At 40.3% G+C, this 17,003-nt stretch overlaps 1 protein-coding gene across 8 annotated transcripts in view; it reads right to left on the bottom strand.

Moving 5' to 3' along the window:
• Nucleotides 1-16,652, bottom strand: part of NYAP2 (neuronal tyrosine-phosphorylated phosphoinositide-3-kinase adaptor 2) — a 150,522-nt gene extending 133,870 nt beyond the window's left edge. For 4 of the 8 annotated variants that reach the window (XR_012057393.1, XM_072933468.1, XM_041718272.2 and 1 more), the window contains exons 1-2: nt 15,332-16,548; nt 8,508-8,750 (exon numbers count right to left, since the gene is read on the bottom strand). Coding sequence is in view for 7 of the 8 variants with exons in the window: in XM_072933468.1 (XP_072789569.1) it covers nt 8,508-8,713 (206 nt within the window). In the remaining variant the exon portion in view is untranslated. The other 4 variants (XM_030280896.4, XM_002194417.7, XM_030280895.4 and 1 more) reach the window with 4 other exon arrangements.
• Nucleotides 16,653-17,003: the final 351 nt, after the last annotated feature.

Raw genomic sequence — 17,003 nt, 5'->3', positions numbered from 1 at the left:
CATTTTTAAACAACCTCTTTTTGCAGTAGTAAAGGACTCAGCAGTTTCCTTTTGTCTTTAAAGATTCAATTAAAAGTATGTTTCCGAAATTAAATTACAGCATGAAATTAGCTAAGGGTATGAAATACGGCATTTGCCCTGGCATTCAGGGGAAGGCTGTTCAAAGCAATTCACTTAATGGCTCCAACATGTGATCTCAACTTAATAACTAAAGTGCCCTCAGCTCACAGAGGATCTACTGGTGAGATGTGCCCTGTATAATCCACCAAAAAGAGAAATGGATTAAACCCAGGTAAATCTTATTAATTTATGGAAAACCCTGCAGTTACTCTCAATTTTGATCTTTAAAATGTTACCATTTTGTCAAGAAACACACTTGTTGGCAGGAATATTTCTGTGGGTTTTAGCTAGCTTTGGCCTTCTCAATCTTGACACATTCCAGAAGCATCTGTCGGCGTCCATTGGAAATGTTTGCTCCTCTGCAGCTTTCAGAGAGAACTGCTGGATGTAATTCATCACAACCACTGGGGGCACGCTGCAGTTTATTCTGTGCTGCACTAATAGAGGGAGGGAAATGAGCACTCCCCGAACTCCTCAGGTGCCCCTTTAGTCACCTGTTGGGTGCAATTTCAGCTCATGCTGTGAGCTGTCTTGGCTCTGCATGTGCTGGGTTAGTGTTTCAGAGGAGTCTAATTTCCTTTTGGGGTCCTTGGGTACTGTGCAATAAAAAAGGAAATGAAAACCAATTCCACTGACGCCCACCTTCTGTGGGACCACAGCAGCTCCCTCTGCTCATTCCCAGGTTCCTGGCAGCTCACAGGGGCTGCAGCACCTGCCCCAGCCCAGCAGGGCTCTCCCAAGGGCCCTGTTCTTCCTGGAGGAAGGCCCCGTGCTCAGAACACACGACACAAAGGTTTTTTTAGTTGGTTGGTGTCATGGGGTTGGGATTTGTGCATTTATTTGTTTTTATATATTTTTTAACTGACTTCACTTAGGATTGCAACTTAGAGTAGAAAGCCAGAAGGAAAAATAAAAGCATTCTCAAATTAACTATAAAACCCACAGCTAATAAGGTCTCTACAATCCCTTTCTTCTCTAATCTCTCCTTGCTCCTATTTTAATCCAATCAACAAAAATCTAATCAGTGCACATACATATTCCTCTCTACATACAAATTTTAGCCACTGTTGCAGCATAACCTGACAGCAAGATGCCCTTCACCTGATGCTTCTGTTACAGAAGTGGTGTGACAGTCTCTTTTTCCAGGGGCACACCCAAGAGCAGACTCTACTTCAGGCTAAGAAAATAAACATCCCAATTAAATAATCAAGTATTATGCTATGTTTCCCAGTGAAAGAATAGAAATAAATAAATAAAGAGAAGCATACATAGCCTGTCAGAAGGGTGCTGAGGAGAACATGAAAAGGGCACAGATGCCTGCCAGCTGGATGGGGCTTAAAGCAATCTTTATTAATATTAAATCCAGCCAGATACAGTTGTGATTCATGGCCCTGAAAAGAGCAATGAACTGAGCTACTTTGCTCAAAGGAAACATTTGTTTTTCTTCAACTTTATGAACAGTTATTGTTAAATGATAGATTTTCCTGAATGTACAAAAAGATTCACTCTTACTATTCTAATGCTGGCACAAAGCATCAGCTCTGCTGGGCTCTCAGACTGGGGCTGTGTGTTCCCAGTGTCTAGGACCATGGGTAGCTGAGATTTAGCCCTAACCCAAATCCATTTTTCTACAATGAGTTGTGAGATTTCTATCTACGTGCTTTTTGTACAAGTATCTGTCCTCCAGGTTGCAACACATGCTCTAAATTTGGGTCACAGGCAATTACAAAATTTATCAGGGGTCAATGAACTTCAGCATGGAGCACTTTTTTGTTACTGGAAAACTTGAGCCAGAACAGATCAATGCTTTTAATTTGCATATGAATGGTGCTGAATGTATTCCTCTATTAATGAAGTCCATCCTAAAATAGTTATAAATAGTTCATCTGGCTATGCTTCAGAACAGTCTTCCTTATTTTTTATCCAGTCTTCATAACAACAGCTTTAATTAAATTCTACTCTATTCTTTGCAATTTTGTAGCATACTTGAAGACATTTTCCAGAGAAATGTAAACCTTTGATTCCATATAATGGCACCACCAGAACTCCACAGGGTCATGCAAAATATTTCTACAGCTCTACATGCATCTTTCTTGCTGAGAGAGCTTTTGGGGAGGAAATGCAGGATACTTTTTTAGAGGGAACGCAGGATAATTTTAACTATATCCTGTAGTTGAAGAGTAATCAAAAGACAGTGAGAGAAGAGACTGGAAATAGAAGTGGTGGGAAATAGAGGTGGGAACAAATGGCTACAAACTGCCCATTAAGATCCACAGAGCGCCCAGGCTCAGTCAGCAGCGTGCCAAGGGCTGTGTCCGAGGTCCAGCACACCTCAGGGCAGCTCAGAGCCGAGCAGCCCCAGCCTGGAGCCGGGATGGGAGCACACACCCAGGTGGGCTTGGAGCCAGGCCAGCTCACCCACTGACACGGGTGGTCAGGCAGTCCTGTGAGTACCAACAGCTTCGAGACACTTCCACTGGGTTTTTAACAAGAATAGGGGTCTGGAACCCCTTTAGAAGCCTTCTGGGCTCTCTACAACCCCACACTCTTAAAGTGCTTTTAAATAGAGCAAATGAATCCTGAGAGAAAAAAATGCACCCGCTAGATAGTGGATTGGTGTATGTCTGAGCTTTGTGTAACAATGAAGGGAAAGAGAGCATGCAAACTCCCTGAGAAGTATAAGTTGTAGGCAGAAGCCCAAAAAGAGAAAAGCTTTTGAAAATAACATCAAGATTTAGATAGCAAACTGATAATGACTTCTGCTTTATTTCCTTGGTCTTTTGGATTGTGAGGCTGGATATGGTAAATTTTAAATGACATTAATCACATGACTGTTCTAAAATAAAACTTCTCAGAATAACAGCAACATAAAATAGTTAGCATTGTGTCTGTTGTTTATTTTGTGTGGCAATAATACAGGCAGCCATATGGATATGAGCATTTGGAAGGGAGGATTTGTTGGCTAGATCATCACATCTGTTTACTTATAAAAGCAACAAAAATACATTTGGAGGTCACTCACTGCACAGCCATTTTTCTTACTCTTGATGAAAAAAAAACTATCAATGCTATCCTTTCTACATTGAACCAATTTACAAAAGGCACCCCAGGATATTTTCATGAGAAAAAGGCTTTGAAATCATAGAAAAATTAGTCTCTATCACACCTCATCAGCCATTTCCACCATAACAGTGGTATCAGAGCAATAACTTAATCTAGGATGAAATGAGCATGCAACATGTCCAGGAGGAAGATAAAGAAAACAACAGTGCCCCAGTTAAGCTCCTCACAGCACAAATCTTTTGATCAAAGGAGCGCGTACCACTGACCTCATATCCAAAAATGGCATTCACCAAGTAAACTCAGATTTGGATTAAAAACAAAAACAAACAGAAAAGCCCCAAAACAAACAAACCCAAACAGAAACCCAAATGAAATACAAAAAAAACCCAAACAAAAAACCTCCACAACTTGCATCAACACATCGAGCCAAAAACAATGGGTTAACAAGCTTGTAACGAATAATATCTCAATAATGTGTTTACAGGTATTTCAGCTGAGGCTCACACCATGACCCATAATATTTATTGTACTTCCTTCACCATTCTTTTTGAGGTTAGGCTATAAGCATACTGTAATCTAGCAAACATAATTTTTTCTGCAAATTTAGAAAGGCACAGTTTACTACACAGAATCTCAAATACAGACAGATGTTCAGAAAAAAAAAAAACCTTTCACCTAAAGTATTGTTCTGATTTCAAGATAAAACTATAAAAATTAGGTTCATTATGAAATTATTTTAGGTTATTTTTTATTCTGGTAAAAATATTTTGGTAAAAGCTCTTCAGCATGTCCATACAGTCTAAGATTACACACATTTTCTCAGCTGAACAGAGCTTTTGGCAGTGAATAATCCCAGGCATAGAAATCTTTTTATATTTTCTTGCTGTCACCCACACTTGATAACACAACTTTTAGCTAAAGGACACATAATTTACGTCTTGTTCATGAGGGAAACTAAGGATAGGAATGACAGGAAACTACATAAAGATAATACCTGAATTCAATTACTTCTACGACCATTTCAAAAAAGAAAAAAAAGCAAGAGAAAAATATGATCTTACTTTTGTTGATGGGTTAGTCTTCAGTACTTGGTTTGCCAAAGAAAGGAGAGGTTATGTTGACAGCTGTTCATTACAATTCCCTCTTTACTACAAGAGCTTAACTCTGCCACTGGCTGGCTGGCCCATTTCTGCTAGCTTTAGCACACAACAGTGCTCCTAAAAGCTCCTCCTCTTGACAGCATCTGTCTGGATACAAGCACAAGCAAGGCTTTCCATAGAGCCATTTAGGTCCTGGGAACGAGCTACAAGTAAGGGAAACCATTAGAAGTAAATATTTTGATGACTAAATCCAGGATTTGGCAGGCAGAAATTCATGCCCACTGACACCACCAGCTTTACAGTAGAATAGTCACATCTTCACAGTGTTACAAGTGAAAATGACTTCCCTGACAATAACTTGAATGATGCACAAAAAATAGAAGCCAGACCTTCGAAAGCACGCACTCTGATTTATACAACATGTGAGCCTTCAGAGGAGGAGGGTTCATCATTCATTTCTTATCAAGCTTTTATATTTGTTCAATTAAAAAGGGAAAGCATTGGTGAAGTATCCACACAAAGCAATAATAAAGTATCTAAATATGTACATTTCAGTTATGGATGAGTCAGAAAGCAATTGCTAATTCCAACAGATGCCCTATATAAACTCCAAATACTCACCTATTTTCTGGCACCCACAACAGCTGAGGCAAATCTACCTTCTGTTCCCAGAAATGCTGCCCACAGCTGATATTGAATCAAGGCAAACGTACATCCCATGGTATTGCCAGTGAAAATGACACTGCTCCATAACTTTATTTGCAATTTATAGGCTCTGTGGACAAACTGCCAGTACCTTCTCTTAATCTGGACACAGCTCCCTGAATAGACAATGATCGTGTAATGAGACTAGATGAATAAAAGATAGAAGAAAAATCATCTATACATTAGGTCTTATATACATATGTATTTATTGTGCCTTACTCTTAGCCACTAATCAGCACATTAACCTTATTTTCTCCGCATGAGTGCCAAGAACCGTACTAAAATTAGGTCAGAAATTCAGATCAGATCAGCTGACTAAGCCCAGCAAGATTAGACAAAGACTAGTTGCTTTTATTTTTCCCAATCCAATATGCTGTATTTATCTCCCACAATGTATAATGGATCTATAAATTTTTCCCCACAATTAACCTATCAGAGCCAGACACCATGAGACAGCAACCACACTGAAGGTACATCAGTGCTACTGAGGAAGCACAGCCCAATGTATCCTCTGGAAAGCAAAATGTACAATCAAACATTTTTTTTTTAGGTCATTTTTCAGATCTTATTTCCAAACTGCTCAGACAAATCCATTTCAATGAATTTCAGTCATTCAGCATAGTTATGAGATGATTTAGGTAAATAACAGCTGCTTCTAAATAATGTTGTGTGTGAATGCCACCACTTTATTAGACAATATATTACTCATTATGATCTTGTTAATATACACAAACAGCCTTCTTCTAATAGAGGCCATCTGAATATTAAGATTGAATAGCTTCTAAATTATTCAATAATTGGACTAGCAGGTAATTCTCTGTAGGTGCCAAAGACTTCTGGCTGCTTTATTTTGATTCTCACATGCAAAAGAAGAGTATTTGTGGAAACCCCCTCTCCTCCTCAAAAATCTACCTGCAGTTAATTGCAGGGGATGGCTCCCTTGTTGCTAAGGAGATTGTTTTCAGCTATTGGGAGTCTCCAGACTGGTGGCAGTTGCCACTGCACATGTGCACCACTTGCTATCTAGGCCACGCTCTCAGGAATTAGGGATAATATAAATACCCACCAAGATAAGGTAAAGACATAAAGAATATAGCACAGAACAAAGAAGAAATCAATGATCCTACTTTACCTTTCCTAATTGCTGCATTACAATAGACAACACGGTCTTGGATGAATCTCTGGAGATTACCAGAGGGAGCCAACTCAATTGCAATCAGCCTAAGTGACTTCAGACATCATGTTTCCTTTAGTCAAATCAAGTATTTTCCCTTATTCTGACATTTATTTTAGTTTTTCCCACCAAAGGTTGACATCAAGTTGTTTGTTTTTTTTACCTAAGTTTACATGGGAGAAAGCAAAAAAGACTTAAAGTGTTTTTCAAGATTTCCTGAGGTGTTTTCTTACATTGTTTCCTCAGGCAGATATTGTTCCACCCTCAGTTATTGAGACAGGCCAAGTGGGGAGGTATCACAGCACATGCCACAGTACACGCCCCAGCCAAGGCGGCCACAACACACAGAGTACCACCACTAAATTTCAGAAAGCTTTAGGCATTTGCCCATACACAGTAGCACCTTACCTCATCAGAAAGCTTCAGGCATCTACTCATACAGAGTAACATCCCACCACTTCAGAAGGCTGCAAGCATCTGCCCTTCTTGTTCTTCAGCCCAGCCTTTTATCCCCCCATGTTGATGCAGTGCCCCTGTGTGCCCTCTGCTCCATTTGGTGGTTGCTCAGTGCCCCTGGGCACTCCATGGCTCATTGTGTCAGTGCTGCTCACCTGCTGCTCACAGCTGTGCCCATAGGGATGAGGCTCCCACAGCCCCACCCCAATCACCACAGACTGTGTGCCTGCAGGGAGGTACCAGAGGGGATCACTGCCAACATAGCATCCCACAGAAGAGCACTGTATTGAGGAAATGTAATCTCCAAACCACACACAAATACATGCTGTTCCTCTAATAAACCCACTGTGTTGCTGGTTCTCCTGTCTTCTGGCTCTGTGTCTGAGAATAAATATTCTGTTTTCATTGATCTCATCTGAGTGTGGGGAAGAATTTCATGGTTTGGCTCAGTTCTAAATCATCTGTACTTATCCAGAGCTCTTCATCAAGTCCCTTTGCCAGGATCAATGAACAAAACCACACAAACCAACCACCTTGTAGGAAATACTGTCACTATTCAAGTGAGGTAGAGAAGCTTGGCTAGAGGACTATAAAGAACCAGGTAGGTCCACAAATTACACTCTCATGTCCCAAGAAACCTATTCATAATGAAATCTGTTCTGGTACTTAGTAACCTTTATGGTCAAACATAGGAAAGTACATGCAAGCAGATTAGTCAGAGTACAGCCTAATTACCTGCATTGACCTTAATTTCACATTATTCTCATCACTCCAATGAAATTACTGACAATCCAAATAGTTCCACTTCCTGGAACATAAAACAGCCATATTTTTGCTTTAAATTCCTTCATCTCCCTCTTCTCTCAGAATGTGTGTGCTGCTCTTTTCATTTTAATGTTCCATCAAAATTATCAGACTACTGAGGCGTTGCTCGAACGTTCACATCACAGCATGTCTGTTATACCTGGGTGTACAGTACCCAAGACATAGCATAAAATTTAATCACTTAAATGGAAATACAGAAGGCTCATACTGGGAGAAAAAATTCAAAGGACCTCCTATCAGTTTATGCTCAAGCCATCCATTCACACATAAAACTTAAGGATTTGGATGGAGGATTTACTTCTATTACAGAATTTTACCTTCACCTCAAGAAAAAACAATTTTTTGCACTGGCAAATATGTATGCAATAAATATTAATATCTATTCATTCAACCTTCTTTTCCTCTCCAAGAGGCTGCAGAGATTTCATTGATATCCATTGGCACAAGCAGCCAGGTCATGCAAGTGCTCCTCTCATTAACTGTCAATTAAAATCAATGGAATTGTTCAAGAAGAGCTGTTATAGGGTTCTGCCCATCAGGGGCTTGATCCATTTTCCTGTAAGTGATTGCAATATTGTTACTGAGTTCGGAGATCACAGAATTGAAAGGAAAATGTAAATAATAGACGCTTTAAAAAAAAAAAAAACAGACGCCAATTAGAAAGCTTCCAAAATTTACCAGATTTAAACATCAGCTCAAGAAGAGTGTTTTGACCTGTGAAACTGTTCCCGTCTTGCTCACACACAAACACATTTTTGCAGAAAATATAAACTGTTCATCTATAAGCGCTAAGAGGATGACAACCCATTTGTCACTAGATCTGCATCTATTCCAAACACCCAAATTTTTGTTTCAAATCTCACCTGCTCAAGATACCACATATACTCAAGCTATGTCTACACAATGTAAACCACATGTTAGAGGCCTGACAGAGGCCAGTGGTCTCTACTGCTTTTGCCATCAAGCTGCTTAGAAATCAAATGCTCTACACATATTTACCATATCTGAATCCCTTGCTTTTCATTACTCTGCCAAACCACTCATCTTTTTATCAAAATATTTACCGTTTTATTGCTTCTTCTTGTTTTCGGCGTTTTTCACTCTTTTCTTTCAAGTAAGCCAGGTTTGTTTCATTCCTCATGCGATCATTCTCTCGAGCAATGTCTGATGCATTCTGTATAACCAAGCCATCATAGGCCTTCATCCCCATGTCTTCAATATACTGGAGAAAAGCACCCAAAGTGACCTCCTCCTGATTAGAACTCATCATCTTGCAGGAGATAATGAACAAAGGAAAGCAACGTTTCCTGCAGGTTGAAAAACACATACCTTAATCAGTAGGAAAATAGCTTATGGTTTATAACAGCAAGATCGTGTCAGTTGTAATTAACATCTCTGTAAGAGACAATTTTTCATACTTTCCCATTTAAAGGATAATAAACAAAGCAATTCAGAACACAGAACAACATTACTCAAGACAAGAGGAGACAAAACCAAGAGTCTCTTATTCCAGGCAATGAAGATCCAAAAAATTACACTGTTTAAATCCCAAAAACATTTCCTCCCACCCCTTCCCATTTCCTAGCACCCATCAGTTTAACAAACACTGCCATCCTGAATCTTGGTTTGAATTGAACTGAGAAGGCTCCCATCTCAGGATGACAAGTCCCTTTTACAGTTTAGATAAGGCTGCAACAGAGCAGATTACCAGAAAAAAAATCCTATTCTGACTACCAGACAAAGTTCCCAATATCTGCAGGATATTCTGAAGTTCAGTTGAAAAGTGTCATTCCATTTTTGAAACTAAAAGTTAAAAGCTTTCTTCATGCTCAAAATTTAGAAAGAAATATTATGAAATATTTTCCAATATATCTTATTAATGTGATATGGCCCATAAGCCCTGGTCATCTGTTGCCTGACATCTTGTTAGCTTGAAGCTCCAAGAATGGACAGGAATGCCCAGCTGAGCTGGGACCTTCAGAACAAACCCTTGAAGCCTCCAAGAATCTGTATGCCAGAGGCATTACAGACACTGGGGTTTACAGCACCTCCAGCTAAGCACGTTGGAGCAGGCACACTTAGACCCCTGGGTCATTCCTGGGTCTGTGGCAGGCAGCCTAAAAACTCTACAGAAAGGTCCCAAATGTTTTCTATTCCTCAGCAGAACTCCTGGGAGTTGCAAGAGCTCTAGTGTATAGACACATCAGTAAAAACTACAGGAGACTAAAGGCAAGGTAGAATTTCAAAAGATAGACTGTCTCTCTCTAAAGTCTGTGCTGGACTGGACTGGATTAAACTTACTAAACTAGTAAAATAGAAGTTTAAAAAAATAGGACTGTTCCATCTTGTCTTAAATACTGATTATTGTAAGGTCCAGAAGCATTACAAGCTTGACTGACATTACCTGCACACAGTCCCAGGAGAAGCCCTCATCCCCCAGGCAGGGAGTTGTTGCAGGAGTCTCTGAGTGACTTGCTGGCAGAGCTGGCAGCTGAACTCAGCTCTCTAAGGCACGTTTGCTTATTCACTGCTACAGCATTCCTCCCTTCCCTGAAGAAGGATGGTGTGGCTTCTCGGAATCAGCCTCAGAACATGCCAACACTACAACTAGAAAGGATCTTATTGAACAGGCAATAAGAGTCCTGTCTGCACACAGATTTTGGGGGCAGGGTTCCTGTGGAACCAGTGACAAAAATATTTTCCCTATTTCTTAGTGTAATGCTATATTTCTAATATATAGAACATATTATATATATATATATATATATATATAGCATATATTTCTCTAGATTTATTACATAGCTGGAGAAATAAAATTCTGATCTATATTGGCACCGGTTTGAAATAAATAAAAAAATAAATAAATTTAAATGACCTTTAAGATTCTAGAAATCCACTCCAGGCCTTCAGATCTGGGCCCTGACTCTAAAAATGCAAAGGATTAAAAGAGCAGAGAAATATCTATCTGCCCTTGAATGTTTTTCCCCCTTTTTGTTTGGGGGGAAATTTTGAAGTGACAGTGGCAACAAGCAGCTAGTTTCAGGTACTAAATACCTTAAAAGCACACTGAAAATTTCCCCTTTTTCTCTCATGCCTGCACATCAAAATTATTTCTGTACAATGGTAACACAACTGCTAAAATCATGAAGACTCAGAGGATGTAAAGGATGCAAAGGGTCCTTCTCCTATTATCTCTCCTGCCTTCCAAGAACCTTTTCTATCAACTAAGCCTAAACATGAAAATAAGGCTGATGTTGAGGGTCACTGAAGTGATCTTTAAGCATTTTCAAGCATGGGAATAAGCATCTCCTACTAATCCCTGCAGGGGAAAACCAGTGAAGGACATTTTGGTGCAGGCCAATGTGCCTGCATGTCATTTCACACAGCTCTGACACTGGAGCTGCCTAGAGCTCTGCTGGGCTGCAATATGCATCCAGCCACTCTGTATGGTCACCATAAGTAGCACACTGTCTGCATAGGAGGATGATGGAAAGCTGGCAGTGAGCTGAATAGACTCCATGAATGTTATGATTCTTCTGCAGACATAATTTTGATTAATTCCTAACCTTGGTGATCAAAAAAAGTAAGGCCAGATAGCAAAGCCCCTTCCTGAGTCTCTCTTTACAGCATGAAGGCTACAAGATTAAAAGCAATGCTAACAGCACAGACAGCTCCAACTCCCCCTTCTCTAAACTCCTCAAATGATATCTTCTTTTTGATGGTTAAAGTCTGGGCCATTTCCCCAGTAGATGGTTATTTTATTGTCTATTTAATTTTTGACTTCTAGTAAAATCTTGTTTTAGCATATGTTGAATTAAATTCAAATAAACTTGCACAGCACAGAAATCTCACCCTAGTGACCTGAATGGCAGTATTGTCATTGATTTCTTCAGTGACCATGGTTTACTTCTGAAATATAATAGGAAATTTTATAGTGAAGATAACTTCAACTGGGTTTCAATAAATGCAGTTCTCATCCATTTTTCCCCAAGACACATGATATGCTTTACATTGTCTTCTGTGACTATGCTGCATTTCTTTCCCTCATTTTTTCCTCTATTTTTGGAGGTCAGAAATGAGCTGACACTTAAGGATATGCTGAACCTCCTTGTGTTATGATTTTTATTTTTTAAACAGGAGGATGAGGTTATTCCTGTTGCAAAAGAATTAAATAAAAAGCCCTTATTCTGCTTCATAAACTGAGAAGAGACTTTATATTCTGGTTTGCTACTGATGTTTTTTATTACTAAGCACATGCAAAAATTTACTATTTAATAAGTAGATCAAGATCCAGTCTTTGTCCTAACAGGGCCCCAATCCCACAGCAGTACTGAGCGACTGTAGCTACTGAACTCCTCCTCTGACTGTTGATCCTTACATGCTTGTGACGCCAAATTCAGTTTGGGGTACTCCTGGGGGTAGCTGGGGACACACAGATATTTCAGAACCTTGAACTTGCTCTTATGGCACTAACTCCAAAAAGCCTCTGTGCAAACAGCTTCTGATTCAAACCCCTTGTACCTCCCGTGTATGTGGTATTTTACAGTCTCACTACATTTGCTAATAGTGAACAGTTGTGCATGCTATACTTAAACAGGGATTAAAAATGCAAACAGCAGGTGCAAAAAGCTTAATTAATTACTGTAAACATTTTTACAGTGTTAGTATTCCTTGGGCAGCACACCAGGACCAATTTTAGTTACAGGTATTAATGCCACTTCAGAGAATATGTTACCTTAATAACTGTGCTCAATAGCTACAACAGGCTGCAGTCAACACACAGACCCCTGGAGTCCCATGCAGTGCCTGCCTGTCCCCCTCCTTGGAAAATGGCTGGACAGCACTGATCAGCTTCTGAGCAAAGGTTCTGATAACTGGTAAACTCAGACAGCAGTTCCTAACCATTTGCCAGGGCAGATACACTCACAAGCAATGTTTGAGTACATTCATATTTGATTAAAACTGTACAAATGCAAATTGCTAAATAGGACATGTAAGCTGAGGCCCCACGATCCTGGCATCCCTAACATGCACACTGCAGTCAGGGATTTTGTTAGCCAGTAACAAGGACTATATGCAGTCACCTATGTATTTGTAATCAAGCTGATTTCATGCATTTTGTTTTCTGAAATCAGGCAGTCCTGGAAAATTATAACTGGCAGTTGCACCACTTGACAAATTCTTTAGACACTCCTTTCTTTTCCCCCCCTCATTGTGAGGGACAAAAAGAGACAGAAGGGCAGAGGAAAAGCCTTGGAATTTAGATATTGAAGCTAACATACTGAGAAGTCAACAAAAATGGTTTGGAGGAACTTGCTTCTGACTGTTCACTGAACATCTTTGAAAATCTATCTGAGCACAAGGACATAAAGAAGGAGTTCTGCATCATGTACACTTTGCTTCTTAAAGACTAACACTCTGTGAAACCTCACTGAGAAAAAGCCACAATCACACCCATCTTGCTCACTGACACCTGCCCCTTCAGGTACCCCCAGACCAGACTCGCACTGGCACGGCTCGTGCCTTCAGCTGTCAGCATGGGAGGAGTAAAGCAAGAAAGATTTTTTTTTTTCCTACACTGCCAATGCATCTGGTTTACTGGCAAGGGCAAGCAGTTGCCTTCCTGGTTTGCCTAAAAATATTTGCATAACTAAATTCAAGATCATTGTATTGATTCAGGTCCAATTTCTATGAGAGCAGAGTGCCTTGTGTTTCACAGGACGCTTGCATACCTTACTTCTAATCTAATCCTTTGCTTTGACAACACACATACAGCATTTTGGATCAAACCACCTCCTTTTCATATGATCAGTGTGAAAAAATATTGATTTCAGAATATGAATAATCAACTGAATAACAGTATCCAAGCAGTGCTACACGTGAAGATTCTGACATGCCATTCTCTCTTATTCACATCAGGATCCCCAAAATATCAGTTGCTTTTCAGCTTGCTTGACAGCCATAAGCTGCAGCTGTGCTGCATTGAAAATTGGCAATGCTGACATTAAACTGAAGGAGCTTTTTGAAGTAATGACAAAGGCACTGATTGCCGTCTTCCAAACCAGAGGGATTTTTTTTTTTTTAATTTTAGCATAGGAGAAGAGACCATGGAAAAACAAGTGTGGGCTTGCCCAAAGTCCTGAGTCCAGTCTCAGATTTATAAAGGCCTACTACACACCTCTCCAGTACTGCCTGCTTCCCTGCCTTCTCTCTTTGAAAGAACATCTGCTTTCTTATTACCTTTTAACTCTCTTCACTAAATTCATTATATCAGAAGGATTCTGCACAAACAGGGATAGCCAGCCATTCAACCCTCGAGTTTGAGCTGTTTTATTCTAGCTTCTTGCAAGAATAAAAGCAGACAGGCCAGCCACATCCAATTTTCACAAACTGCTGACCACAGCAGCACTAATAAGGACCTAATGGTATTGGGTTAAAAAAAAAAAAAAAATACTGTCAGTGAATCAAGGAAAATTTAGTGAGGAAAAAATATACTAGAGACTACTTTGCAGAACTCTCTCCCTACCATAACTGTGCCTTATATAAAGTGATATTTGAAATACCTAAACAAGTGAATGTGATGAGACAAGTTGCTAAGAAATGCCTTTTAGAGTTGCATTCCCTGCTCATTCTTAACAATAAAATGACATTTCTGTTTCCACATACAGTGATGCTGGAAATTATGATGTCAAAGAGGAAAGACCTTCTGAAATCAGCTGCAACTTTCCTACTACATATCACTTGACAATGATATATGCAGCTATTTTAAGAAAAACAACCAAGGAATCACTACTGTCATTTGGAAGTACAAAATACACTTTATATTCTGGCTGGGATTGCAGATTACATACCTGGTGCTCATTGTATTGCACAGCATGAGCTCTAGCACCTGGGTGAAATCACTAAAGCTAAGTACTGCTGAGCCCTTCACTTAAAGAGGTTAAAAGTGTCTCCTTCAGTAGACTGAAATTGCTACTGCATGGGTTTAAAGGAATAGTCAATTTCTACAGACGTCCTACCCTTCATAGGGAAAAGCCTAGAGTTTTATGAGCTAAAAAAAATAGCCTCGGCCTTGAATTTTGGTCCCCTTCCAGGTGCCTTTTCAAAATGAAAAAGGTCTTTGCTAACAATGACTCCTGTACGACTCCAGGATGTAAAAAGGTGTTGTTTACTTTGCAATACAGCAACACTTTCATCACTTTTATTCTCAGAGGAAAATAAGGCTTCCTCATAAACGTGTGGATGCTCAACATTGCAAACCTAGATTCAGAATGGCCAGCACTAAAGTGCAATTATGACTTTTTATCATCCCATTATTATGCAGACAACCTCTAAGTAACAGCAAGAAATAAAACCACACAATAAGCAGACATATACACACATTGTCTTTGCAAATAGGAGTGCATTTGGACTCAGAAGAAATCATGAGCTTCTTGCTGATGGACTTATTTTTCCTCCTCTTTAAGAAAATGAAATGGAGATTTCACTACCACCAGCATCATGAGGTTAAGATGCTGTAAAATATTAATAGTGCAGTGGGTCTGATAAGTGACTATCATAGATGTTAGGAATTATTTCAATTAATTCATCAGAAAATACAAAAGAATTGTTTTAATTATTTAACAGTGCTTTTTACAACCAAAAAAAAATCAGCTGCCAAATGTCTTTATTACAAGCACATTCAACATGTGAAGTACACAAAACCAGTCAAATAGACTTCAGCTTTTAGTTTAGCAATGGCTTGATTATACCTTCTAAAAATACATGCAACCTCGTCACTATGCATTCTGACAACTCATTATTTCATTTTGTAATGTTATTTTTTTCATTCTAATTAGCACCATATTTTATTAGCATGCTCATATGATGTATTAAAAGAAGTACGTACCAAAATTCAAGTCCACGGGGACCACTAAGTGCAATAATCAAGGTGACTTTTGCCTGTAAAAGCCCTTTCCTGTGGTTATCTCAGTGCAGTCGGAAGGGATATTTCAGCACCATAAGAAACAGAATTTCAGTTAGGCTCAGTTTTTTTCTTCAGTTAAAGTGCATTCAATCTTGTTGGCAGAATTGCCCAGATTGTAGAATTCGACATCACTATAAGTCAATGTGTTATGTTACAGATCTTCTCAACGTACGATTAAAATGGCATGGAAAGTTTGGCTTTAAAAAATGAAGTGGAAAGAAAAGACAGGTGCTTGCTTCTTTAAATCCACATTCAGAGAGGAAAGGGTACGGATAATGGGAGGGTATAAACAACACCCTGCGTTGAGGTCCAGCAGAGAAGAAACTGGATGATTTTTACCCACTTTACAACACAGACGATTACAGCACCATCATATGCACTAACACAGAGATTTCTAAGGTGCCTCATTTGAATATGTTCTGTGGAGACAAAAAGAAAGGAATATAAGGAACAGCAAATATCCTATCCAAATGGCTTCTTGCAGCAGGAAAGATGCTTGCTCGCTCATTGCCACTTACAGAAGGTCTGAAACAGTCTGGCTCGTGGCATCGTCTCCGTCTCTCCCCCGTGACTACAGTCAGGCTTGCTCTCTCCAGCTGCCGGGCTCCGTGGATGCTGCTGCTGATTAATCAGGGATTCTCAAACAAAGAGCAAGCCTACCTTCGGGCGCCAGCAGGACTGTGAGGCTCCTCTCCCGCTGCAATCCGGCCGCACCAGCATCCCAGCACCTCGGACAGCTCCGCCGCGCCGGGCCCATGGACACGCGGCGCGCCGGGAGCCGGCGGCAGCCGCGGCGCTCCGGCTCCGAGGCTCGGGCACCGGCACAGCCTCCTAGCTAGGCAGCAGTCTCGCCCTTATCGCCACTGCACTGAAGGCTGATTAGCAAATAATCCAGTGGGGGGGAGAGAAGGGGATCTGCATGAGCAGCACTGTACATCACATGGAGTCTATAGGTAGGAAAGAATATGAAACAACGCCCTTTCCCCCTCCTTCTCCCTTCCCCCAAAAAAGGAGAAATTGGTCTTCCACGGAGAATGTATAAGTTAACCTCTAGCCCATATTATGGTCTAGGAAATGAGTAGCCACTCAAAAGCAGCACCTAAGCCTCTGTTGATACCTCACATTGATGTATCTTTTGCACTCACCCTCACTGAAAAGCAGTGCAAGGCACACAATTACTGCAGACGCAGATGAGAATGCTGCTTGGGGAAGGAGGGGAGGAGCTTCTCAGCCCATCAAAACAACCTCCCACCACCTGCTCCCATTGCACGGGAACAAAACTACGCAGCTCGGACAGACTGAGCGTGACATTTATGCCGTTTGCCTTATATTGACATGCACACTCTGGAAAGAAGCATTCTGTTTGAAAAGCATTCAGGGTGAAACTACACAGTTTAATGCTCATCCGGAATTTGTGTAATGGTTTGGAAGAAAACATTTCCTTTCTTCTGAACCGGATCAATCTGTGTTATAGCTCCTCCTTGCAGAGTATGTGCAGTTTTGCTTTCTCTCCCCCAAACCTGCAGCCTGGACACAAAGCAAAAGCGTTCACTCCCTGCGCCAAAGCCAGGGAAAGGAGTGATGGCTGAATGTG

This window comes from Taeniopygia guttata, chromosome 9, assembly GCF_048771995.1.
Source record: "Taeniopygia guttata chromosome 9, bTaeGut7.mat, whole genome shotgun sequence".
Lineage (NCBI taxonomy): Eukaryota > Metazoa > Chordata > Aves > Passeriformes > Estrildidae > Taeniopygia > Taeniopygia guttata.
The sequence above is the reverse complement of the archived record's forward strand: the minus strand, read 5'-3'. Positions and strand labels throughout refer to the sequence as shown.